General features: G+C 35.5%; 1 protein-coding gene and 1 pseudogene across 18 annotated transcripts in view; both read right to left on the bottom strand.

Annotated features, from left to right (window-relative positions):
- The window catches only part of LOC105034244 (protein COFACTOR ASSEMBLY OF COMPLEX C SUBUNIT B CCB4, chloroplastic), a 73431-nt gene that overhangs the window by 40400 nt on the left and 5140 nt on the right, over window positions 1–27891 (bottom strand). For 17 of the 18 annotated variants that reach the window (XR_002163587.3, XR_012138460.1, XR_012138461.1 and 14 more), the window contains exons 3-4: window positions 16937–17036; window positions 16739–16812 (exon numbers count right to left, since the gene is read on the bottom strand). Coding sequence is in view for 6 of the 18 variants with exons in the window: in XM_073251511.1 (XP_073107612.1) it covers window positions 16739–16812; window positions 16937–17036 (174 nt within the window). In the remaining 12 variants the exon portion in view is untranslated. Of the gene's footprint in view, window positions 1–16738; window positions 16813–16936; window positions 17037–17703; window positions 17898–27891 lie in introns of all 18 variants that reach the window. The other variant, XR_012138475.1, reaches the window with a different exon arrangement.
- On the bottom strand, window positions 986–1772 carry LOC140854732 (uncharacterized; annotated as a pseudogene).

Genomic DNA, 27891 nt, shown 5'->3' with positions numbered 1-27891 from the left:
ATCATCCTAAAATTAAAATGAAAATATATAAATGTGCATTAAAATGTATCTAAATTTTTAAAGTACAAAGCACAAAAATGATATACTAACCTTAAGATCTGCTCTGCATTGAATATTTCGTCGAGTGTCTGTGACACTCATAGATATCTGGATCATTGACATAATCTGGAGGGACATCAGTTCAACCCTCTAACCAAGATGCATTGTACTCCTGAATATTCATCCCATAAGGCATCCTCTCTAGATTGTAAGACATCTCAGATCTCTCACTCAAACTCTGTCTCTGAGAAGTATCCTCGGGATGATGGTATGACTGTGGAGTCCATCCGAATATGTCGGAAGCAAAATCTGATCCATAAGATGCTCCAGACTGCATAGGATAGTAACTATTAGAAAATGATGCCTCGGATGCACCATATCCATATAGATCATAAGATAGCTGTGGATAATAAGATCCATAATACGAAGATGATCCAGATACATCCATGGACCCTACTCCACGTGCAAGATCGTCTGCAGCTGCATCATATACTAGACGACCTCTAGGATTCCATCATTTATATGAAATCGGCTCCCCACAGTCTCTACCGACTAGTCCACCATGATCCCTATCTTGTGTAGCATGTGTTAACTAAGACTCACCGGTGAATCGAATATCATCCTGCGGCTATCTCATAAGCAGTAGTCTCCTATCATCCAGTTCCTCCCTGATCATCAGATCTATGACTACTACTACCAGTATCATCATCACTCTCTCTGATCTCCGAATCTGAGCCAGATAACTCCTGTGCTCTCGAGAGTGGTGCACGTGCAACTGTCTTTTCTTTCTCCCCTTATGCCCCTCTGTGACTGAATTTTCTGTGATTGGGAGGATGGATGTCTTCTTACTGACTACCGACCTCGTCTAAATATCTGTCGCTCAAACTTCTGCGAGGATGCATCGGACATCGAGTCATATGATGAATGAATCTCCTGTCCCCTCAAGCTATGGCTGATCAGTTGAAATCTTATGTGAAATATTTTTTTCTACCCATTGCCTTGGATCCACCCTAATCTCCCTAGCTACCACACTGGCTGTCGTGGAGGGGACCCCAGCTCATCAAGCTCTGGCTCCTGCTGCTGACCTGCAAGCCATCCGATGATCGAATCGTCATCCTCGTCAGCATAATCATCTAGTGTCGGATCAGTATACTTCAATTGTACTTCCTTTTGAATGTATTGTAGCCTCAACCTCAGATTATAGTGAACATATACAAGATCATTAAGGTATTTTTGTGTCAGACGATTTCTCTATTTGCTGTGGATAAGGACGAAAGTCGATCAATTACGCTCACAGTCACTAGCAGAGACTGTCTGGAAAAGAATACGAACAGCCACACCTCTCAAATATTCTGCGAACATTCCAAAATGAATCCACCATTCAGTTGCAAAAGCAAAATTACATATCAAATTTTATGATATTATTAAACAAAATTACATATCAATCTATGCTGCTTATTATTGATATGTAATTTATCTAGATTCATCTACTTTTTGCTTACGACAGCTGATGGGACTCCAAAGCTGTCTGATCCCTCTCTAAACTATTTCATCTGTAAAAAAATATATTTATTAAATTTATAAATATATCATTGAGTACAGATCGAATTCAGTTGAATAATCACATCTGTTTTAAACTAGTATATCTCTTGCAGACACAACGATGCGATTTCTGGATTGGGCATCATCTTATATATCACATTACGAAGAGTAGCAAGAAGCTCGTTATTCATATCTATTTCAAAAATAGTATATTGAAATCTCGAATTTAAATAATAAACTGCAGATAAATTTCATAATTGATTAAATATATTTTTACAAGTATAAAAAAAAAAATTGAAAATATTCTTAAATCTGTGCTTACTAGCTAGATGCAAATCTCTATCCATCTGATAGTCCCAACGACGTTCGATGATGTTAATGAATTCTTGAGCATGCTTCGGATCATTCTCACGGATCTATTTCTTTGCTCTCTCAATATAATATAAGCCCATCTGGGGATATCTTTCACTATCCACGATGCAAAGCATCTCATATAATGGCTTAATAGCCGTCACTACCTTCTCAACCCACTGTCGGAATGACTGACTCATCATCAAGTTCTCCACATGACTTCTATCAATGCCGGCCCTCGCATATCTGCTCTCCTGCCACTCGACATTGACAAATATCTGACGTAAGGCTGCTTTCTTCTAAAGAAGACTATTAAGTGCTATATAGTTGGTAGCAAATCGTGTGATATCCAATCTTAAGATCTCCCTTCCAGTATACGTCCGCATCAATGAAAGAACCCATGTGTGATTGTAGATGAATCTAGTAATAGTCTGGACAATCTCCACTACTTGCTACACCCTATGAATCTTCTCAATATCCATCAATATAAGATCAATGCAATGGGCAGTACACGAGGTCCAGTATATCTACGGTCGTTGCTCCATCAGCAACTCTCCGACAGTCTTATATTGTGGTTCATTATCTATGATGATCTGCACGACATACTGCTCATCCACTGAATCAATCACCTCCTCTATCAGACCAAGGATATATGTGACATCATGCATCTTATCTGAAGCATCAATTGATTTGTGAAAAAATATTTTTCCATCACAATATGTCAAAAAATTAATGATGTTCCGTCTAATAGGATCGATCCAACCATCACACATCACTGTCAGTCCGTATGTAGGTCATTTATTCTTATAAGAAGCAATCCATCTTTGCAGATCCTTCTTGTTATTGTCAAGAAACTGACCATAGATGTCCTTAGATCCTAGCAGATCTACACTTTGACCGACAACCTCTATGGCTGAAATGACAGATCGATAGTAAGGATTGTCTGCTGCATTTGCTGGTATATGGCTGAAATAAAATCATGATCCAATAGCACGCCATATATCCTTCTTATTTTTTTCAGCATAGTGTCAATCCTTTGCAGCTTTGAATCCTTATTGGGCAAAGCATGTGGATCCAAATCATGGACGGTGGCTCCTGCTAGAATATCTCTGGAGGACATCCTCTTACTACCAAAAGCTCCCAACAAAGATGACATGCTGTCTGCTCCCTCTACCATCGGGCTCTCTGACTGAGGTAGTCCTCCTGAACTTAAATTCTCTCCCACCAGTCGCTGATCCAGACCCCGATTCGTAGCTTGATGGTCCAAATCACTCTCTATACCGGGCCATCTCCTCTTATCGGTACTGATCAGCCATGCTCGCTTGAATGGCAGCCTCAATCTGTGCCTCATCATCTGAAACGGAAGCCTCTTCTAACTCTCTAGAGTGATAAGGTGGCTCTGCAGCTCGACGATCCACTTCTATCTTTTTCTACTGTCTTTTCCTTCACTGCTTTCGAATCAGCAAAATACTTTTTCATCAACTGTCGGACCTCTTGCAGACATTTCTAATACATGGACACATCAGGATAACCACCAGTCAGATACTGCTTCAACCTAGTCACCCCTCCTCTCTTGAACTCTGTGTTACATCATTTATATTTCCAATGATGTCGAATCAAGAGCATCTCACCATGATCCCAACCAATGTCACGTTCTGAATCTTTCTATTTATTTCTATAAGTATAACAAAACACGATAGTTTAATAATTATTAAAAAAATATTATATATAAATTAAAAACTCATAAATTCAAAAAATATGTTATATGCTTCAAATAATATTTTTGAATTAACTGTAATATAATACTAATTTTACATATTTTTTATTTGATAATATTTTTTATTATTTAAATAATTTCAAAAATATTTTTAATTTCAAAAATTTCAAAAAAAATCGAGGTTAGATTCAAGTAGCTTGATTGCTTGAATCATTCTAAACATGATTCTGAAACTTTGATTTTTTTATTTTATTAATTTATTTTTTTAATAATTTTTTTATGAATAAATATATATTAAAAAAATATATAATTAATTAAAGTCAATGAATATCATGCTCTGAATTTTTTTCTTACAAATATCTGCAGGTATAACAAAACGCGATAGTTTAATAATTATTAAAAAATATTATATATAAATTCAAAAAAAATTCAATAATAATTTTAAAACTTATAAATTCAAAAAAATATGTTATATGCTTCAAATAATATTTTTGAATTAACTAAAATATAACACTATTTTTACATATTTTTTATTTAATAATATTTTTTATTATTTAAATAATTATAAAAATATTTTTTAATTTCAAAAATTTTTAAAAAAAATTCAAGGTTAGATTTAAGTAGCTTGAATCATTCTAAATATGATTCTAAAACTCTAATTTTTTATTTTTTTGAATTTATTTTTTTAATAATTTTTATGAATAAATATATATAATATTTAAAAAAATATAATTAATAAAAATCAATGATTTTAGTGTCATCATATAGATCTTTCAAAGATCTATCACATATGATCAAATCATACCAAAATCATAAAATTTTGACATGATTTTCTCTTATTTTCATAATTCTTCGTTCTTATCTTTTTTTTAACAACAAAAACATAAAAAATAAAATATTTACTGAAAGAATAATATATTATCTTACTTTCGGCCAAAAATCAGCATCTTCTCGAACTAGTACTACAATTTGAAGAGGTTTTTTCTTTTTTTTCTTATTTTTTCGACATCCCGTTGAGTCTGAGATGCCTCGGGAGTTCTCTAAGAGCTTTTGACTCTCTCTGAGAAAATCCACCTAGGCTGTTACTAAAAGACAGCCCAAGCCCCACACCACTCCCCCCCACTCCCCTAGTCTTTTTTCACGTGTATGTCGGTACGGTTCGGTGTTGAACCGAATCGAACCGTACCGATCCATACCGTCCGATTTTGGATGGTATGGAGCCGAATCGTTCTGAACCGTCCGATTCGATGCGGTTTGAAGCTTTTTTCGAAAAAAAAAAGCTGAACCGGATCAGCTGGCCACCGATCCGGTTCGGTACGTCCCGTACTGGGCGGTTCTGCCCGGTACGACGAACCTTGGCTCATATGCTATTTGATTATGAATTTTCTCATTCTTTTATATCTTTCAAGTAATAACCATATAGAATTGAATAAGCTACTATATGTTATATCTTCTCTTAGGAAAGTTATTCTCACTAATGTCTTTTTTAAAGATTGCCTCATTTCAGATCAGGAAGTTAGGATTGATGGAAACTGATTAAAGAGTATAGTAAAGATGGTATGAAGATTAAGATCTCTATTGGTAAAAGAGTGAAGATATACCAAATTTCGAGGATGAAATTTTTTCTAATGGGGATAGAATGTGATAACCCGAATCTTAAAGCGGCCAAAGAAAAAAACAAATAAAAAGAAAAAAAAAAGTTGAAGACTCCCGTTGGGAGTCTTAGCGGGAGTCTTCTTCCACAAGACTTCGACAGAGAGAAAGCCGATTCCGAAGAGGAATCGACCTCTCCTCCACTCCTATAAATTCCCTCCCCTCTATAAGTTATCCATGATGATCATCAACATTCCTCCCTCTTCCATCTCCCTCTGTTTTTCCTTTGAAGCCGCAGCCCCTTTTGCTTGTGCCCGCCAGAAATTGACGCCAACGATGCCATCGAAGCCAAGGTAAAGCCCCTCTCCTTCTTCCTCTCCCTCTTCCCTTTCTCCTAATGGCCTTAGACCTTGCCATCAGCCCCCAATTTCGCCAGAAAATGACCGAACACGAAGTCCGCCCACTTCCCCTATTTTTTAAAATATTTTTTTGATTTTTTCCGTCATTCGACTCTTGCCGCCGGTCATCCACTATTATGTAGCCACCACCCATTATCGGACCTCCGACAGTGCCGCCGCACCCCTTTGGTGCACGAGTCACCAGCCCCAACGTCCCCCCTGGTCGGCCAAAGAAAGAAAAGAAAAAAAAGAAAAGAAAAATAGAGAAAAGGGATTTTCTCTCTTAAGTTTCTCTAAGATTTTTCCTCTCTTCTCTTTTCCGACCTTCTCTCTCTAGAAAATGGACCCTAGATACCATTTTCTCTCTCTAGTTTCTCTCTCTAAGGACCCATAGATCATGTATCGAGACATTTTTTCTTCTTCTAAGGATCCATGTTGACCCCGACAAAATCTCCGAATCGATTTAGTGCCCAGATGGTCTATCGGGCTGATCACCCAATCAACCATTTTTTTATTATTAGTTAATTTTATTGAATATATGAAATAAAAATTGATCATGATTTAATATTTTAAATAAGATTACCTGATTCATTTAAGAAAGACTAAAGATTTAGGACGATCAAGGTAAGTGGATCTTAGGTTATTTATTTATTTTTAAATTTTTATGCTTTCCCTGCATATGCCCTTTTGTTGATGAAATTATATTTCATAAAATATGAATCAGCATATGTGATACGAAAAAGTATGTTTTATTATAACCATTAATTTCATAAATATATTTTAATGAAAATAGCATGTTTATGAAGCATAAATCTTATTGTTTTCCACTTATGTATATGTATGTTTTAAGAAAAAGATATAAAGATTTCAAAAGCTCTCAGATAGCTATATGAACGAATTCCTATGGGAAGATCGACATCCAGAGCTAGCATTCATAAGAACACAGGCCCTGCCAGCGGATACAAAGTTGGCATAGAAACATGAACTTGTCAATTAAAAATACTGATCCTGTCATGGGTATAAAGTAACCATAGCATGAATATCTGTGAACAAAATTTAGAAAGATGACATGGATACATGACAAGAATGATTTACCAAACATGTTTACGAAATATTCATAATTTTTGCATGCATGATTGGTTTATAACTTATTTGATTATATGTTCTATGAAATGCTTTATTTTGTATTATCTATTATTTTCTAAGTATTGCATTATCATGGAAAACTTATGCTAGATCCGGTAAGGAAACATAGGTTCTACTTACTGGGCTAATGTAGCTCATATTTTTTTATTTTTTTTTTTGTGCAGAGAAATAAGATTAGGACCAACGAAGGATCCAGACTCAGGGATTTGCATAGCAAGTTTGGAAGTTTCATAGCTGAAATTTAGTTTATGTGATGATTATGAACTTGTTATCTATTTACAAATTTTGAGACATAGGTTGGTATTTGATTTTGGATTTAGATGCTTCGAACCAATTTTGGTTTAATTACTTGATGAATAATAAAATTGAATCTTTTATTATATTTTATTTATATTGAATTTTAGCTGATCATGATTGATAGGCTTCGCATTATCGAAGGCTACATCCCTTGATAGCGTGGCCGTATTATATCCCAGATTTGGGGCATGACAGATTTAGTTCCAGATTGCATCTCTAGCTTTGTGTCAGATCGTTGAATTTCTGCTTTCAAACACCATCAAAGCATCTTTTCCATTTCAAGTCATGCCATCATTTTAATCACTTCATAGAGACAAATGTATCTCCTTTAATTGTCTTTGCTAAAAGGGACAAAGTAGTTGATCTAGCCGAAGGCAAAGTATTTGATCATAAGAGTGAATGATGACAATTACCTAAAAGATTTTTGATCAATCACCTTTATATAGAAAAAATCTAAGAGGGTCATGGTAATTTGATAATCTGGATCGCTGTTTCATGCACCTCCAATTGAAGAATTCCAAGAATTCGAGTTTTTTAGGTGAATAAAGTTAAGATTTTTTACTTTTGCTAGATGGAAAGAGGGATATATTAAATTAATCCCACTATGAAAATTTTACTTGCAAGGAAATCAAGGAATTGCCCTTTAAGCAAATTAAATCCCATCTTGATATAAATTGTATTATGTCTAGATCATTCTTTTAAATATTTTTAGGATTTCAAAGATTTTACAATTAATAACTTCTACTTAAGGATTTTTGTATAGTAGTCTCAGAACTCTTCTATATTTTAATACTAATTCTTGTCTTTTCTATATTTATATTTTAATCTTGAAATCTTGTAATTTATTACTCATACATCCCTCAGGTCAAGTTAACTAGATAATAACGGAATACTTATGTTCTCCAAATGGTGTTAACTTCATGTCTTTTGCACATTTTTGCCTAGTCCTCACAATTAATTGACTCTTAAACTTGTGCCCCTTCACCATTGGTCCCCTGTTGGACAAGTCTTGAGCAAGAAGTGGGCTGAGTGAGAAGAGGCCGTCTTGAGCCTAATTTGCTATTAAACGAAGGGCATTTTTGTCCTTCAAGAACCCTAGTTAACCTCAACTAAGATTTAATCAATGAAAACTAACGGAATGAACCGATTTGTATAAAAGGTGTACTTTACAAGAATTTGTGAAAAGTAGGGATTACTATACAATTGTGGCAGATTTCAAGTTCTACTTTGCAAAATCCAAGATTTTATTAGTGTCCAAGTACCTTCGATAATCCCAATGGTTATAAACATTGAATCCTATAATTTCAAAGAATTGATAATTACATTCTCAATTTATTTACTCTACAAATCAAAATAGTCAAATCTAAATAACATGGGAATTGATCAACCATTGATTCTATAATAGATAAATAGGAATTGCTAGCTATACCTCATTAATAGAAGGCTTTTTCATGGAATTAGCCACTCGTTTTCTTTTAGAGAGAGATTCTTTTTAAACAAGCAAATATAGAATAGTTTACCAAAGCTCGGGAACCTTTTATCATCCATTTTTTTGTCCCTTCTTTATTTCATTGGTGATAAACACCAATGAGAGAGATCTTCTAGCAGCTGGGAAAGGCTTAAACATGCCATTTTGCAGTGGAAATAGACAAAATTTGCACTTTAAGTATCTAAATATGATTTGCTGATTTGATTCATGCTGGAATCCGACTTCAATCATAAGGATATCAAGGGTTGTAGGTCTAATCCCAATTTCCAAAACCTACATTTGAAAATCTTTTTAGCTGAAATTAACTCGAGCAAATGGTGCTTGTTTGGGTTGCTTTTTCGATATGATGTAGGAAATGGCTTATTCTAAAAGTGTACATTTAAATTTTTCAAATCTTCAAAATAATAAATAGGTAAAATTTAGGAAAAATTGTAGCATGTCTGCACTTGTGATGTGCACATCCTAATTTTTTTTTTCACCAAATAGTGGGGTTAAGTTGGATATTCTTGAGTTTGACCTGAGCCCAGACCCAAAATTTAAACACAATATTGTAATCAACAATGCAAAAATACACCTATTCAGGTTGATTTTTTAGATTTGTACATAAAGGGCCAATTGTATCAAAATTAATTTTCATAGTAATTTAGAATTTTAAAAATGATTTTGGATTAATTTATTTATAAAAAATACTAGAAATTTTATATTTTAAAAAATATATTTGAAGTGTTAGATCAGTGTACACCAATTTTTGAAATCAGTGGTGTATTTTCTATAAACAAATTTAATTTTCATTAATATTTGTATTAATTAATAAAATATATGTTTAAAATTAACAACTAAATCACCAAAAAGGAAAGATAATACATATGTGCACATAACTTGGGTGCACAAGAGAAGTGTGTGAAATGAACTAGCATTTCTGCCCGATCGGTAACAAATCTCAAAAATTCAGGACATCAATAAAAAAATATGGATACATAAGGAACTCCCACCCATCATTGCATGTTATTGATCACAATTGTTGATCATTTGAATTATATATGCTTTCATGTTTTTTGGTGGCCAACGAGGGCAGGCAATAACTTGTCCATTTTTTATGACATTCTGAATTTCTGGTGAGCTTTTCCAAAAATAGCAGAAATGCAAGGTCAAATCATGCACTTTGCCTATGTAGCAAAGCGATATGTGCAAAGGTGCATCAATTTGTCTTTCCTTTGTCCATTATTTAGTTTTAATATTTAAACATATATAATTAACATAAAATTAATAAAAATTTGGTTTCAAAAAATACATCACCTGTCTCAGCAATAAATTCACAACAGTCAAATACTTCCTATATAACTTTTCAAAAATACAAAAATCTCAATATTTTCAAACTGCTTTTTCAAATTCAAAACAAATAAAAATGTTCATTGCATATAAAATGCACTATCGAACTCAAAAAATAATGTACAATTAGCTAGCACATCATGTATAACTTTTTCAAAAACACAAAACTTTTGGTGTTTATAAATAATTAATTATATTGATTTTCAAAATTATAAATCATCTTGAAAATTATTTTATTTGTGGGATTTCATAGACTAGTCCTATATGTACATCATATAAAAAATCAACCCAAATGGATGTATTCTCACCTGCCTTAATTTAAATTAATTTAATTTTTGGGCCTTAGCTCACATGAAACCAAAGCATGCCCAAAGTAACCCACTAGGTAGCATGTGAACATACAAGTGCAAACATGCTCCCCGATAGTTCCCAAAATTTTACCTATTTATTATCCTAAAACTGTTATTCAAGAAAATTAATCTTAAAAGAAATAATAGTTCAAAGAAATAATCCAATAGCATTATAGAATAAGTCATTGCAGAAGTCGACCCAAACAAACACCATTTGCTCGAATTAGCTTCAAATTAAAAGGATTTCTGGGTGTAGGTTTTATTTTTAAAACCCAAAATGCCCAAAATCCTGGTGTTATCACTACAAATCATACATAGAACAAATTTTGACGGATTTTCCCCTATACTTATCAATCAAATCATGATTCTCGAAGAGTTTAGAGAGAGAGAGAGCGAGAGAGAGAGGAGGAGGAGGAGGAGGAGCCACACTGGATGAAGTGATTTTTGAAGCCATTGTGGTTGTTTTCAGCTGCAAATGACAAATTCCAAGCCTTTCCAAACTAGAGAGAGCCCCTGCTAGTGTTTGCCACCAAAGAAGTGAAGGGAGATAAAAAAGATGATAAAATGTTCCTGAATTGATTGGGTTGGGGTGAACCAAGGGCGGTACATGCCTCAAACAAATTTTTTGGTATAGCACACCCAATTCCAACTTTGAAACTGCAGTCTATCATACTGTGAGTCCTCAGTTCAGCAAGAATTAAGCCCAGCAATTCTTGCATTCTTGGTGAAAGAATTTTCATGGGGAAGGGAAAAGGAAAGACCAATCGGCCATCAGTGACTGTTAGAAATGGATCCACAGGCTACCTAGTTTAATGAGATGGATCAAAAAGAAGGAGATTGGTCATGCCATATCTAGGTGCTTCCATATAAGTCACATCCGAAACTTGCAGTGAGAAACACCTATCATCCAACCATGGTCAACATGATTTAGATGAAAAGGATTGGTAAAGATTGGTCATGCCACATCCAGGTAGTTCCATTTTAGTCACATCCCCCAACTTCCAGCAAGAACATAGTGAATGATATAAGCAATTAGATCAATTCAAGCCAGCACTTCTAAGATACATGGGATCATAGATATGTCTAACATGGACTAGCCCAACAATGATGAGATCAATCAACTTCCACATTTATTGTCAACACATGGTCTTATTCCATAAGTTGGCGGATGCAAGGCATGCCCAGGACCCTTGATACATTTTCATGCTGATAGAGAAGGTGATGACTTATGTAGATGAGAAATATGTAGTGCAGGTTATCATAAAGAGGAGTTACCCATATCATAAAGAGGAGTTACCCACAAAAGGGCAGAGGAAGAACTAACGTGATAGAGGCCATATCTGTAAATTCCATGTATAGCACAACACCTTGATCTAATACCAAAAACATCAAGAGTTTGAGGCATGCAAAAGCAGTGGTGGAGGAGGGAAAAGCCAGCTCAAGGTTTAATCATGATTTCATGATCATAATCATAACTAGGTGTTGGCACTTATGAGAAGATACTATTTTTGGGAGATACTAAAGCCAACAGTCACCCAGTTTTGCCAGTAATTACATCACCTTGAAGATCCTACTTGATGAGCAGGTTAATCTGCATGTAGGGGTGGCAAAAATCGACCCGACCCGCATTTGATCCGCCTTAATAGGTTTGGATTTGGATTAAACGGATTCGGATCGTAAACGGATCGATCCGTTTAACCAATTTAATAATCGGATCAAGTTTAGATTTCAGATAGCTGACCCGTCTAATCTGTTTAATCCGTTCAATAAATGGGTTGGGACGGATCGGGTCGGGTTGTAACCCATAAACCTGCAAGGCGCTAAACTTAAAATAGAGGGCTGTGATTTCATTTCTCTTCCGTGAAACCCATTCGCCTTCTATCTCTTTCGCCTTTCGGTCTTTCATCTTCTCTCCCCAGATCTAGGGTTTCCTTATTCCCTCCTTGGTGCTTCCTCCCAATGGCAGCTAGGGCTCCTCCTTCAACTGGTGCTTCCTCCCAACGGCAGCTAGGGCTCCTCCTTCGGCCGGTGCTTCCTCCTAACGATGGCTGGGGATCTAGGATTTCCTCGTTCGCTCCTTCACAGACTCCTTCAACTGGTACTTCCTCCCAACAGCAGCTAGGGCACCTCCTTCAGCTGATACTTCCTCCCAACGGCGGTTGAGGATCTAGGGTTTCCTCATTCGCTCCTTCACAGCTCCACTCCTTCGACCGGTGCTTCCTCCCAACGGTGGCTAGGGCTCCTCCTTCGATCGGTGCTTCCTCCCAAGGCGATTGAAAATCTAGGGTTTCCTTATTCACTCCTTCACAGCTCCACTCCTTCGGCCGGTGCTTCCTCCCAATGGCGGTTAGGGCTCCTCCTTCAGCCGATGCTTTCTCCCAACGACGACTGGGGCTCCTCCACTCCTTCCATGCTTCCTTAATCTTCTCCAAGATTGATTTTTCTTAATCCTTAATCTAGGATTTTTGAGTTATTTTTCTTGGTGCAGATAGTGCTTTCTGTAGGGAGATTCAACGATCAATGTGCTTTGCTACCGATCTCTCATTTAACATGTTTTGCTGCCGATTTCTCTGTCACTATGTGCACTATGGAGGTTTGCTTTAAGATTTGTATATGGAGACTATGATGATTTTGGGATATCTTTTTGCTGATTCAACTATTTCTAGTAGCAATAATCTTGGACGGCCTTCTTCTATAGACAATCGATTGTTGTTGTTTTGATTTAGTTGCAGATTAAATACTAAATCTGAGTCTCCTTTTCCTCTTCCCTTCTTTGATGTTCTAAATCTAAATCCTTGTCTAAGACTGTTGTCAGTCTTAAAGAGAAGATTGCTGGAGAAATTCGCTTCTTGCTCTAATGTAATTCATGACTTTTAGTGCAAATGTGAAATATGGATGTTATCATGATCTGATGTATTATGGTGGAATGTTATATATTGCCCAAAGTGCAAGCTGATCATGACTTGATCATTTTCAGTTTATGTTTATTTATTTTTGATGTTTGATACTTTTATTTGATGTTTATGTTTAAGTTTGTTGTTAAGTTAAAACTAAACAGGTTAAAATTCAAATAGTATTGGACCAAAAATAATCAATTTTCTTCAACAAGTTAAACAGGTTGGATCAGATTGGGTTTAGTAAATAGGTTATTTATTTAGTAAACAGGTAAAATGGGTTAGATCGAGTTGGTTAAACATGTTATCTGTTTAATAAACAGGTTAAATGGATTGGATCGGGTGACTTGTTTATTAGATGGGTCAAGTTCAGATTTGAAAATCTGACCTGTTTAATAAATAGATCGGGTTCAGGTTTGATGTTTTTTGACCCGACCTGCATTTGACCTGACTCGTTTATGACCCGATTCGACCCAATTGCCACCCTTATCTACATGTTCACTGTTGATGAGTAGGAGTCTTCCAAGTTTGCTTCAAGTCAAAATGGAAGCACAGAAGAGACAATTGTCCATAGCCGGACATTCCTTAAAGGGGCTCAAGAGGTGATACATGTTCATCCCCTATATGTCATCTTGAGAGAAGTGGAGAAAGAGAAGATCCTAAGCATGGGAAATCTATTTTAGTTGCAGATAAGATGAATAACATAATCATAAAGTGATTTTCCAAGATTACAGGACTTTTGTTTTCAGTGAACAAGATTACAAGACTGATCTGAACATTATAGAATCAAGACAGGACCAGCAGAAGGCCCAGACTTACATCTGGCAGAAACAAGCAAATCAGTATTTTTCTTGTTTTCCTTGGTAGCTTTTATTTTTAGAACACTAATTAAATATTATCATAGTCAATTTTATGCAATATATTTCTTGAACCTGCACTACCACAAAATAGATGAACTGGCGGTCAAGAAGCCTTACTAGTTGAACATAAGGAGAGTATTAAAGAGGCCTACACGGATCCTAAAAGAACATCAATAGGTAGTTGGACATGTCCCACACACTATCATTGCACAAGAGACAACAACTTAGTTAAGCAAAGATAGCTCTTGCCAAAGATGGCATCATTGGTGAGCGGTGACTACATCTTTAAAGGGCATCTTATTGTATATCAAGTAGGTTAGGAGGGCATCACACCTATCATATCTGTAGATGAGGGTACTGCCTATGGGGAGGGAGGTGAAGATGCCAAAGCAAAGGATAGAAGAGTGGATCTCCACATTAACAAGAAGATTGGGGATGGTGACAATAAAGTTCAAGAGGAAGGGGAGGTGAAGCAATTGGTAGGAAGAGCACCATGAAAGCATGAAACACGAGGAGGTAAGGGTAGAAAATAATGGACTTGGAGAGGATGTGAAGGACTGTGATTATTCGATAAGGGAGATAGTACAGCTTATTTATTTATGGGCAAGTTACACAATAATTCACTAAATTTGCCCATTGTGTGATCAATCACTTCCAAATTTTTCTTTCATAATTAGTTTCCATACATCATTTTTGGACTTCTTGGTGCTTGCACCATATCTCATTTCTTTTCTGCACGCAGCTTGATGATACACCCTGCACATGACACTGTATCGAGGGGTAACAGCGTCTATGCAGGACCACCTCAACTTGATGTGGGCCATATGCATGCCATACAAAAGCTGGTGCTTCTGTTGTCGACCAATACCCAAAAATTGACGCCAAATTTATCATTATCCCAATTTTGAAATAGCAAAATTGTTCTTCTCATCTATTTGGATAGTAGCGTAAGTTAAGATCCAATCCACTCTCTCGCTTGTTAAATTTATTACCATCCTAATATCAGAACATCAAAACTGTCCTTCTATCTTGATGGATACTGGATGCTTAGTGTTAGGATCCAACTTGTTCGCATCCCTCTATCTACTTCCCACCAAACCAAACCTTGAGTTTCAAGAAAGTAAAGATAGGAGTGATCTTAACAATCAATGACTCCCATTAAAACTCCGAGAAGATGATAGTTCTAAACCCCCTCTAAAATCCAAGATCATGCCCGTGATTCTTCCACCCCCACCAACCCTATTAAAAGCCATGAAATCTCTAGAATTCAAGAAGAGAATCTTTGAACAGTAGTAGAAAAAAAAAAGCAAGAAAATAAGAAAAGAAGGGCTTCATTCCAAGCGATCAATAGGCAAAGAGAGGAGGCAAAGCTGTTCCAAGCTCGGAGCTTGACAATAAGAAATCCACGGAGCTCCCAGAGGAGCTCCACCTCCCCAGGAGGTTGCAATCACTGAGCAAGTGGGGGTACAATCGAGCAATAAGGTTCATGCGGACAAAGTAGAAGAAGAATAGCTGGCACCTGTTCAAGAAGATCAAGAAGACGATATCAAACATGTTAGAGGTATGACATCCATGCAGGATTGATGGAAGAAGTGGATAAAGATATAAGGGAAGAGCTGGGCTAATGGTACAAAGTACTGCAGGCACAAACCTAGTCCCATGGGCCCACACCAAGCTGCATGGCCAGGTGCCAAAACAAACATGGGCATGTCAAATCATATCATAAACTGTGCAGGAACATGGTGGGATTTCATAAAAGGGTAAAAAAGTCTCAAGAAGGTGTATTAGAGACCCATGGTGAAAGGAAGCTTTAAACATGATCAATAATGCAATATGCAAAACCGGCAAAGTTCGAGATTTTTTATGCACCTTATCTTTTATTTATTTATTTATCCATTCATTTATATATTTTTAACTTCTTCTGCTAAGTTAGAGAGTATCCAACTTTAAAAAGTCCCCAAGATACATGTCGCAGGGCGAAATTTACGTTTTTCCTCCATCAAAGGTGATATCAGTCAAATAGGCAAACAGATTTCTTTTCTAAATAGAGGCATACATTTGAACTTTTTCTTAGTTTGGAGGGAAGAATTTAAAAAATAATAATAATAATAAAAGTGGCCAAATGTGAAAAGTGGACTTTTGGAGTAACAGTTTACCATCACATAAGTATCATTAAATTAACTCTTTCTTCCTCAAACCTTAATCCCAAAGCAGCCCTCTTTAACATGTCCATCAATTTGCATCCAGATTAATAGTATTCAAACATGTAAGCTAAGAGACATGAAGTCCTTGAATTAAGGCAAAAAAAAACTCAGAAACAAATAGCAAATGCTTTAGTCTCTAGAAGTACAATTGTAAAGAAGTATGAAGTCTTTCAAGATATCATGAAAATAAAAAATTGTATTTGATATAATACACTCACTTTCACTTATTCTATCAATAGCATTGGTGGCAATGGCAATATCCTTAGCCCATGATACTTACATAACTCTAAAGTTTTGACTAATATATAAGAGCAACAAAATGGACGGTTATAAGTACAAAACCTTTCAAGATATCATGAAAATAAATTGTGTCTGATATAGCAAACTCATTTTCACTTATTTTATCGATAGTACTAGTGGCAATGGTGATATCATAGACCAGTTAGGATTATATGTCTCTAGACTCTAGAGTTTTGGCTAATATATAAGAGCAACAAAATGGGAGGTTATGTTGTAAGAAATCATGTACCACAGCAACTCAAGAACTGCATAATTTGCAACTTTAGAATTTATCCTCTTGCACTCTACACCTTGGGGAACAACCTGAAACAAGCCAGGTAAATCGGGGAGAAATTATGGATAAACATTTGATATATTCATACTACAGCAGAAAGCATGGAATTGAACTTCAAGAAAAAGATGTATCTACAGAGTATGGAACCCTTACAGGAGAAATATATTTTGGCCGAATTGACAACCATACAAGGCCAGAAAGAAGGTTTGTTACTGCCAAAGCAAGGGTTAATATGTCTGCCCTTGACTGTGAGCTGTTTAGAGAACAAAGGAGTAAGCATAGCACAGTACATGTTCAGAATTCAATCAAACAAAGAAAATGAATTGTACACTATTTGAACAAATGGATAAATGATGAACAATTGTATGCATTATCTTTCTTCTAACAACTAATAGATTTGTCCTCTATATGTCAAGAATGTAACCAATAACTCATCCCCTCCCTGCCCCCACCCCCACCCTAAAAAAATGGTTATGAGTTTGGGAAAGAACCAACATGATCAAACATCTATTTCTAAGGTTTTTCATCTGTAGATATACAAGCAATATATCCTCTTGTTTTGTTTTACTTATTAGTTATTCCTATCAAATATCACCCATCATATAACATGTCACTAATTCAAGCCATAAGAAGCTTAGGAACCGATGAACATATTAAAACATATCTTTCAAACCTTGTCTTGGCTCTCCACTAATCATTTAGTTACCAAAAGCATAAACAAGTAAAGAACAATAATACTTGAGTGACCCTCAGTTGTTTCCTTGGCCTCGTGGAAGAAATGGAATCCCCATTTGTTCCTCCAGGAAACCCAAAGCATGGATTATGTTAGATGTGAAGCATTTTTTTTGTCTTTTAGTGCATGGGTTTTACTGGTGAAAAAAAGCACAGTGATGCCCATACAATTGTTAAAGAAGCCTCACCAGATCATCTCTGAGTTTATGAGTGGTTTGCCTGCAGAACTCTGAAAACTAAGAGGTATGTCCTCCTCCTGAAGATGAATCTTGTTTTTCTTACACATCATTGTTGCTTTTATAACACTGTTCCAACTCCAAGCCCTCATTATCTCAATGAATACAAAGGTGTGCCATGCCCTCCTATTCTCAAAAAAAGGTACCTGAATGATCAAGGATGATGATAAGCACTGCATACGCCAAAACAAGTTATTGCTTCCTAGAACTAAACTAATAGAACCAGTGTTGGGCACGAGTGAATTCGCAAGTGTAGGGAAGTGGAACTCGAAAAAAAGGAGAAAAACAGAGAGAAAAGAAAGAAGACGCACTTAAAAGGTAGGTACAAGGGTAAATTTCTAAAGAGATTTTGCAGTAACCATCACACCCTAGTACAAGGTTTTGGTCACTTAGGAACAACTTGCAAGTAAACTTGTTTCCACCACTCAGATTTATTCTTGCCAATATAACCATAGAAAATCTAATAAAGCATATATTTCCAAGAAACAAATATACACCACAATTGTAATTGGTCTAGTTTTGTCATTATTAAGTAGCTCGAGACTTCAGTTAGTGCAAAAGAAACCAACAAAATGTGATATTATATGTGTATATATGTATATATGTATATACACGCACACACTACAGCCGATATCAAGGTTCGCTATCTTGGTACCAGATATCGTATCACTACCTTACCAGTTCGGTACGGTATAGCATGCATCCCATAATGAAATAGCTCCCAAACCATTTTTCTTAATTTTTATCTCGATACACTTCAATTTAGGTTAGTACAGGTCAGTGCGCACCTCGGTACGGATCGATATGCCTCGATACGGGTGGTATGGGGTTTATACCAACTTGAAGTGAGGTTTCATACCAGTTTCCTCCCAATACGGTACAATACGCCCCGTACAAGGCAGTACAACAAACCATGGCTGATATCCTCCTATCAAGTCAACTTCAAACCCTTGGATCTCTTTGCACCATCCAGCAGGAGATGGAACCCAGTGTTGATGCTTGATTCCATTGCTGTTAGTGTGCCTCTCATCTCCCTTTTTGAATAAAATAAAAGTCTCATTTGCATAAGCTTCTTCTCCATCTCTTTCTTCAAATTAAAAACCTAACTAAAGCACTCATATTTCTCTACCCCAGCTTTCTCTCCATCTTCCTCCTATGCTCCTTTCCAACTAGATTCAGCCTAAGAGAGGCTGGCAAAACCCCCGCAGACCTACTAGCACCTCTCTCCCTCCACTCCTCCATGCACTTGGCCGCGCACCCCATTGACCATCTACACCCTATAGGATCCTGTTGAGGACCTTCTTTGACAACTTTAAGGGCCTCCATTGCCATCTTCTATAAGAGAGCTTGCTCTACCTCTCCTCTTCTAGCTCCAAGAACCCCAGAGTTTGTGATTTTGAAATGTGGTGTTTAGGTAAGTGTTTTAAGTTTCCTTGGCTGAGGTGTTTCCCACATGCATTCTAAGAATAAGTTCTGAAAAGAAATTAGAATAAATTCTGAATAAGAATAGCTTTCACCTCGATCAAAATCTCTATTTTTGGGATGTAGTTTACTGATTAATGCACGAATCAAAATCTTTGTTGGAATGGCCCTTTAGATGTATCCTTCACTTTGCAACTTTGCTTCTTAAATAGTAGTGAGAGATGATATGCTTTGTCATTCAACTTTTTTTCTTCTTTCGAACTCAAGATCAGCAAGCTATTATTTGGGAGTTCAATTAGTGTAAAAATACTTTTTTTTCTTTATGCCTTTTTTTCATTATTATGATTGTTTCAGGTATATGCTAAAATTTGGTGCTATGTTTGTGATAAATCTACCAAATTATGAACTGATATTAGTATCAGCTACGTGATTTTAGATATTGGTTATTGTAGAATGCTACTCATTCTTCTGATTTTATTAAAACATACTGAATGAATCAAGATGGTGCCTGAAATACCTCTCATCTAGTTCCATAATCTTTTGTAATCTGTACATATGCAATAATAATTTTCTCACCCATGGCCAGTTGTCTATCTTCTTGTTTTGGATGTGTTTGGGATGGCCATTAATCAACATTCAAGTTCATAAATGCCATGTATACAAGCTCAATCCAAAGGGCTTACCGTATCTAGTTTGAGAATTGAAACTTGATTATCTTCTAACAACCTGGTTGGGATTACTGGTTTAGTGGGTCTCATTTGTAGGCAATAATAATTTTCTCCCCATGGTCAGTTGTCTATCTTCTTGTTTTGGATGTGTTTGGGACAGCCATTAATCAACATTTAAGTTCATAAATGCCATGTATACAAGCTCAACCCAAAGGGCTTACTGTATCTAGTTTGAAAATTGAAACTTGATTACCTTCTAACAACCTGGTTGGGATTAGTGGTTTAGTGGGTCTCATTTGTAGGCCAATCTTTTAATTAGGACAGAATTGTTAAATTGCTAATCTTGAGTTATCATGGAGGTTAGCAACTATTAACTTGACCTGATCCATATTCAACCCAAAATCTCATTTCAAAATTTCAAAAATAAGTTCTAGTTAAAAGTTCAAATTCGGAGAAAGGAAGTCCTTTTTTTTATGTTCAAGGTGGTCATTTAATATACCTTGCTCAATAGGTTTGAGTTTAATTCTGTAATTTGAACTTTTCATTGCTTATTGGTAGGTTGTTGCAGTTTGGCATTTCTAAACTGATATCTAGGTACTATCTTTTTCATTTATGCTACCCAAGATACACCATCTCGATGCCAAGCCCCCTATTGGTGCCATCCTGCCATAGTGTCGGTATGCCTAGTATAGGGGCCGGTTCAGCATATCGAGTGTCAATATGCCCCCTAGAACATGTACCAGTATCGAACCGATATGATACGGTACATCCCATACCATCCGATTCGGTATGGTATCGCACCTTATGATGCTATCATTTTCCATAATCATGATCAGCTTTAGATGTAATATATTTTCAAAAGATACAAGCATTGCACTAACAAATAATGATGAATTACATTGGGAGGTTCTTTTTAAGCATCATGTCTATCAGTTTTTTTAGGTTAGAAATCCCTCATCTATTCTAGTACGTTGTACATATCATTCCATCCCTAGAGCTGTGCAAAATGAATGTTACTCTTTCGGATTTCAAAGATGCACATCCAAGTATTTTACTGAATTTTATGAGTTAAATAGATCACCATCATAGATCAGCATCTTTAGTTGGATTTGCTGACAACTAATACAAGTTATAGATTAATTTACATCTATTTGACTTAGGGATGATTTAATAGTATTCACATCTTTATTTTACATTGCAACATTCAATTGGCATCATGATTAAAGCAATGCATATCAGGTTAGCTTAGCACATGCAAACCAAGTAATGAAAGATTTAGTTTTCTGGTCAATGCTACCTATTTCTGTTGTAAGGAGCACAATGAGTATTTTCCTATCAGTAGATAAGAACGAAAATACAATTTTAAAAAACTTGGTCTTTGCTTGTATTGTTAATTACAAGATGCAAAGTGAAAGCTTATTTGTTCTTCAGTGATGGTAGAGCATTGTAACAGGATGGTATCAAAATTGCAGTTAGATTACATTGACTTTTTCAAAAAATGCATTTATAGGCATTTCTTAATTCTATATGTTCATCAAAAGACCTGCTTTGACTCCATAAGCACATTGTTATTAGATGTTGGTCTAAGTTGTAGCTGTATGTGTGTTTTATTCCTTCGATACTATTTTACCTTGTATAGCAATGACTCCTCTTTGCTCATCCTTCTAAATTATATGGTCAAAGCAGACTATAGACTATGGCAATTCAATAATATAGCAACTATTCATGCTTAAGGAGGGGTATATCTTATACTTGATCGCGCTAGAAGTATTGTCTTGAAGATATATTGTGTGGTTACTTGATACCAATAAGAGTCCATGTATCTTCTATTTTTTTAATATTATTTGCCAACATATTGATTGATCTTGATAGATAACCATATTGATCGTCTTGATTTCTCTACTAAGACTATGGAGGTTTATAAGTATGAGAAGTTCCTTGAGAAGGTTAGAAGAACCTATTTTCACAGACAACTTGTCCCCACATATCACTCTTGATGATCTAAAATTTGTCATAAGTCAGTACTGCATTTAATAAAGATTGAAGCCATGGTTTACCGTATTCAGAGGAAACTGGTACGAAACCATACTTCAAGTCGTTACAAGCAAGGTTTTATGTCCCGATGAGACGGGGGGCATCCTGGCCATCCCGTTCCTTTCCTATGAGAAAATGGGATCGAGACGAGATCAGGACTCCAAAACCCATCCATACAAAGAAAGAAGAAGAAAGAGGAAAGAAAGAAAGGAAAATGAAAAAAAAGAAAAGTGAAAGGAAAGAAGAAGAAAAATGAAAGAAAAAAGAGAAGGGAGAAAAAAAGGAAAGAAAGGAAAGAAGGAAGAAGGAAAGAGAGAGAAGAAAAAAGAAAAAAAGGGATGACAAAAAGAAAAAAAAAAAAGGAAAGAAAGAAAGGCAGAAGAAAAGGAAAAAAAAAAGAAGGAAAGAAAAAAAAAGCAAAGAAAAAAAAAACAAAAGGGAGAAAAATGGAGGATATCTAGCGGAATACATGATCTGGACGGCTATCGAGATAGGATGAGACAGTGAGGCATTCCATTCTATGAAGATACCAGGACATCTTCATTCCACAGGATTTAAACCTCAAATATAGGTCCCGTACCATTCATATTGAGACATACTATCCTGTACCGAAGCATACCGACCAATACCAAGGTATATCAAGATAAAAATTAAGAAAACTGGTTTGAAAGCTATTTCGATATAGGATGCATACTGTATCATACCGACTGTACCATACCAAACTGGTAAAATATCGATACAGTATTCGATACCAAAATAGCGGACCTTGATTGAAGCAATTCCCAGTTATATCAAATTTAATGTTATAGCATGTGTACTGGCAGACGGCGAGCTAACAATAAGCTTGAATCTTGATTGTTTATTGGCATGACAAAAAAAAGTTTCATTTGATGATTGCATGAGCACGCACCCTAGTAAAGCTCACGAAGCTCTAGTAGGAAATTTTGCTTATTGGGCTGCCCCTCCTAGTAGGACATGAGTTCTTATAAAAGTAATCTTGGATTTAAGGTTAGGTAAAGGTTGAAAAAGCTGCACACAAAGCAAAAAAATGGAAGTTGATCTATTAATACAAGTAAGAAATTCTGATAAATATTAGAATTATATCTTTTTGACCATATTGACCTCCTTACTGTTATGGAATTTCTTTGTGAGTTATTAATGCTCGTTAGAAGTGAAGGAATTGCATAAGAAACAACGAGAGAGGCTCTATCTTGTGTATAAGAGCCTTCACGAGATATATTTTGGTTTCAAGGATGGATCCTTCCAACAATGGAGATGCACTACAAATCAGACTAGGAGATTTTTGGATTAGCTTTTGTTTTAGGCCATATTATATGATATTCTATGCAGCTAGTGTTGGATTTGGCTCCTAATATGATCTAATTATCACTTAATTAGGTTTAACTTTTTGGGTCAACCGCATATCCTGAATCAATTACAGTGAGCCCAATTAATTAAAGAGTCCTATAGCTAATAAGACTTAGATGGAAAGTTCAATTCTAATCAGGATTAAGTCTTTTGATGGGACAAGACAAGTGCAGGTATAAATAGAGGTGGCCTGACCTCTTTTCTCCAACTCTTAGGACGGTGTGATGATTCCCGTCGATCGTCCGTGTTAAAGAGGATGAGGAGAGAGAAGACCAGCCGCCCGCGGAGGAAGACCAGACACTTGCGGGCTCCATGATCATAGTATTGGCGAGACGATGGCGCAAGATATGATTTATTTATGATTTTGATTTTTGCATGAATATTGGAGCACAATCCAGGCATAAAAATATAAAATTACCTAACATATGGTATCAAAGCTCCGATTTCATTCTTCGTATTCATGTAAAAATATATGAATTATTTTTGGAATATTAAAATCATATTTTGAATTTTTCAAATTAAATTAAGGCAAAGAAAATTAAATTGGATTTTTTTCTTAATTTTTTGAAAAATAAATAAAATAAAATAATTTGTTTAGGGGTGACCACATAGGCCGACCCACGCCATCTGGTGCATGGGGCAGCTGCTGCCGATGACAACGGTGGGTTGCGGGCGGAGGGAAAGCTCCTGCTCTCCGACGGCAACGACAGCAGTCCTTCGCCGCCCACACGTCTCTTTGCAGCCGCAGGAAAGCACGGCATGTGCCACGACGAAAGGAGAGACTTGGGAACGGTGCGCGGTCCACCGCCCTCCCTCTTTCTTCGATGGTCGCCGGCAATGGAGGCTTCCGATTTGGGTTTGATCGGAAGAAAGGGAAGAAGGAAGGGGGTTTGGGTATTGGGTTTGGGATCTTAATGGATCCTGATCCGAACCCAATAAGAGCCAAACCCATCCAATTTAGATCTAACCCATTAAGGCAAATGGATTTTGGGTTTGATCCATTAAGGTTTCGGATCAGACCCGAACCCGTTAGTTTGAGCTTTATTTAAAATTGTTTTGCAGATAACCCCCTGAAGAATAGTTTATTATAGAAAGGTCCCTACAGTTTTACAGCAAAGTTCCTTTTCTTTTTGTTATTTACGGTTGAGCCCTTTTATTGTTAAGATTTTGGGTAAAATCGCTGTATCTTATGCATTTTACATCTAATTTGAGCGATTTTTGAACCGTTGGACTCGTGATGGCTTGAAAAACATTTTGATTCAATTTCTTATAATATAAAATATTTAAATAATTTATATATTATTTATTTTGCAATTCCGCTCACCATTACAATGTTCAAGTGTGTTTTCGCTTAGCCCCAAAGGGCCCAGAGCACTCTATGGATCTTGGATAGCTGAGTCATCGAGGACTAATGATTTTCTCTCTCATTATAGTTTTGAAATTGCATAAAGGTGTATCTGTTACAGTTGACCCAATGGTGATTGTAATTTGATACAAAATTAACAGTAAAAGGTTGACTAACTTGAATTGCATAAAGATGTGGTGTTCTACACCCAAAGGTGGGAATAATCTCGGATTTTTATAATCGTGTTAGTTAATCACTAAAAGTGCAACTAATATGATGGGTCACAGTTTAAACATGAATTATGTATACATGCCACAATTATTGTTTTTGCTTACATATTTCATATATTATTGGTTATGATCTATGTAATGCATGTTTTTGCATTGTTTATTATGTTTAAATTTGTGATTAAATTAGTTACGACACTTCTTGTATGTTATGATTCTTGTTCAAAGATGTTTCATAGTTGTATAATAAGTGTTATTAATAGAATTGTGTTACAGAATCTGCATCATGATCGTAATTGTGAGCATGTTCTTTTACTTACAACTATGACCCCTACTTCACTCTCGTTGCATCTATCTAATATTCCCACACTGAATGGATCGAATTTTCCTGATTGGCACAAGCAGCTTCTCATTATTTTAGTATGCCTAGACTTAGATTTGATCCTTCATAAGCCTCAGCCTAATCCACTTACCCCCACTAGTTCTCCTGATCATAAAAAAATATGTAAAAAGTGAGAGCATTCTAATAGATTCTCTCATGATTATTAAGAGTTCGATAGCAAGAGATATTAAGGGATCTATTTCAGATAACAAATTGGCCTCTGAGTACCTTTCTTCTGTAAAACAATAGTTTATCAGATCAAGTAAAACCTTAACTGGTATCCTAATGAACAAGTTAATCTTTATGAAATATGATGGATTTTCAGGAGTACGAAAAGACATTATGGAAATGCGTGATATAGCTGAAAAATTGAATGATTTGGGTATGACGGTATCTAAAAACTTTCTTGTCCAGTTTATTCTCAATTATTTTCTATCCCAGTTTACCCAATTCAAGATTTACTACAACACACACAAGGAATCATGGTCAATAAATGAACTCATCTCCCAGTATGTGCAAGAGAAAGAGAAATTGAAACAGGAATGGGTCCCAGTTGTTCATATGGTTTCACAAGAGCGTCCTAAAAAAAGAAGATGAAGAAAGAAAATAAAGGATCCAGCAATCCACCAAAAAAAATTCTCACAAATTGAAATATTCCTTCTATAACAAGGAGAGACATATCAAGAAGGATTATGAGAAAAGAAAAAAATGATTCGAAAAGAAGAGAATTCCCTTATCACTTGTTTGTTTCGAAATCAATTTTATTGATGTTCCTTCTAGTACCTGGTGGATTGATTCAAGTGCTGCAATTCATGTTTCTAATTCATTGCAGGGATTTCTTTCAAGATGAAAGCCAAATGATAGAGAGCGAAGAATTTTTATGGAAAAACAGATGAAGTCCAAAGTCATTTCAGTTGGGACCTATAGACTTATTACAGACACCGGATTCCAATTAAATCTACATGATGTCTTTTATGTTCTTTCAGTATCTAGAAATTTAATTTCTTTATCAAAACTTGATTTAGAATATTTTTTATTTACTTTTGTAAATTCAAATTTTAAATTAATGAAAAATTCTATTTTGGTTGGTATTGAAACATTATGCAATAGATTATATAAATTGAATTTGGATTTTTTTTTTGCACAATTTTTACTTGTTTTGAATGTCAATATCGGAATAAAATGTGGCATTGTAAATAAGAGTTCTTCAATATTGTGGCATAGGCGATTAGGTCTCATATCAAAAAAAATGATGACTAAATTGGTTAAGGTGTTTTACCAAATCTAGATTTTAGTAATTTTGGTATATGCAAAGATTGCATTAAAGAAAAATAAATTAAAAATTATAAAAAGCATGTCATTAGAATTTGTGGCTATTTTACACCTTATTTTGGAGGGCAAAAGTATTTTATCACCGTTATTGATAATTTCTCACGTTATAGTTATATTTTTTAGTTGATTGAAAAGTTTGAAGTTTTGGAAGCCTTTAAGATGTATAAAGCTGAAGTAAAAAATCAAATTGGATAGCAAAATTAAGATTGTAAGATCTGATAAGGGTGGTAAATACTATGGTAGATATGATAAATATGACCGTAATTCTAGATCTTTTACCAAATTCTTTGAACAGCATGGTATTGTAGTACAGTACACTATGCCAGAAAATCCCCAACAAAATGGTGTGGTTAAAAGATGTAATCGTACCTTGATGGACATGGTGCAGAGTATGATTGATAATTCCTTATTACCCTTGAATTTATAGAGAGAAGCCTTGAAAACCGCTATGTATATCCTAAACTGGGTACCTAATAAGGCCGTTTCTAAAACTTCTTTTGAGTTATGGACGGATAGAAAACTAAGTTTAGGGCATTTACATGTTTGGAGTTGTTCTGCAGAGGCTTGTCTATATAACCCATAAGAAAAAAAATTAGATCTCAGAACTGTTAGTTGTTATTTTATTAGGTATCCAGAAAGATCAAAGGATTTTAAATTTTATTGTCCATCACACACCACTAGAATTATTGAAACTGGAAGTGCTAAATTCATTGAGGATGGTGAAAACAATGAGTGGTAAACCGTATAATGTGGTGTTACAAGAAATAAGAGAATCTCTTCCTATTACAATAACATCTAAAGATATTCCACATGAACCTATTCAACATGAAATTATGGAATATCAACAAGTGATTCATACAGTACTTCTTGAACAGACTATCAATGAACCTAATCCGATTGAAAATAATCACAATAATGATATTGAATCTGGAATATTATGAAGATCTACTAAAATTAGACAATTGGCTATTTCAGATGATTATGTTGTTTACTTACAAGAATGTGATTATGATGTTGGGATGAAGGATGATCCAGTCTCATTTAAGGATATCATGAATAGCGATGATTCTGAACTTTGATTAGATGCTATAAAAGATGAGATGGAATCCATGATTAAAAATCAAGTCTGAGAACTTGTCGAATTGCCTGAAGGATTTAAATCTGTAGATTGTAAATGAATTTTTAAGACGAAACAGGATTCCAACGGTAATATCGAATGATATAAGGCTAGACTTCTAGCAAAGAAATTCGCTCAGAAGAAAGACATTGATTATCATGAAAACTTTTTCTCCTATTTCTAAAAAGAATTCATTCGGAATCATTATGACATTAATAGCTTATTTTGATTTAGAGCTACATCAA

Source organism: Elaeis guineensis, chromosome 1 (assembly GCF_000442705.2).
Source record: "Elaeis guineensis isolate ETL-2024a chromosome 1, EG11, whole genome shotgun sequence".
In the NCBI taxonomy this organism is placed as follows: domain Eukaryota; kingdom Viridiplantae; phylum Streptophyta; class Magnoliopsida; order Arecales; family Arecaceae; genus Elaeis; species Elaeis guineensis.
This window is presented reverse-complemented; position numbering and strand designations above follow the sequence as displayed.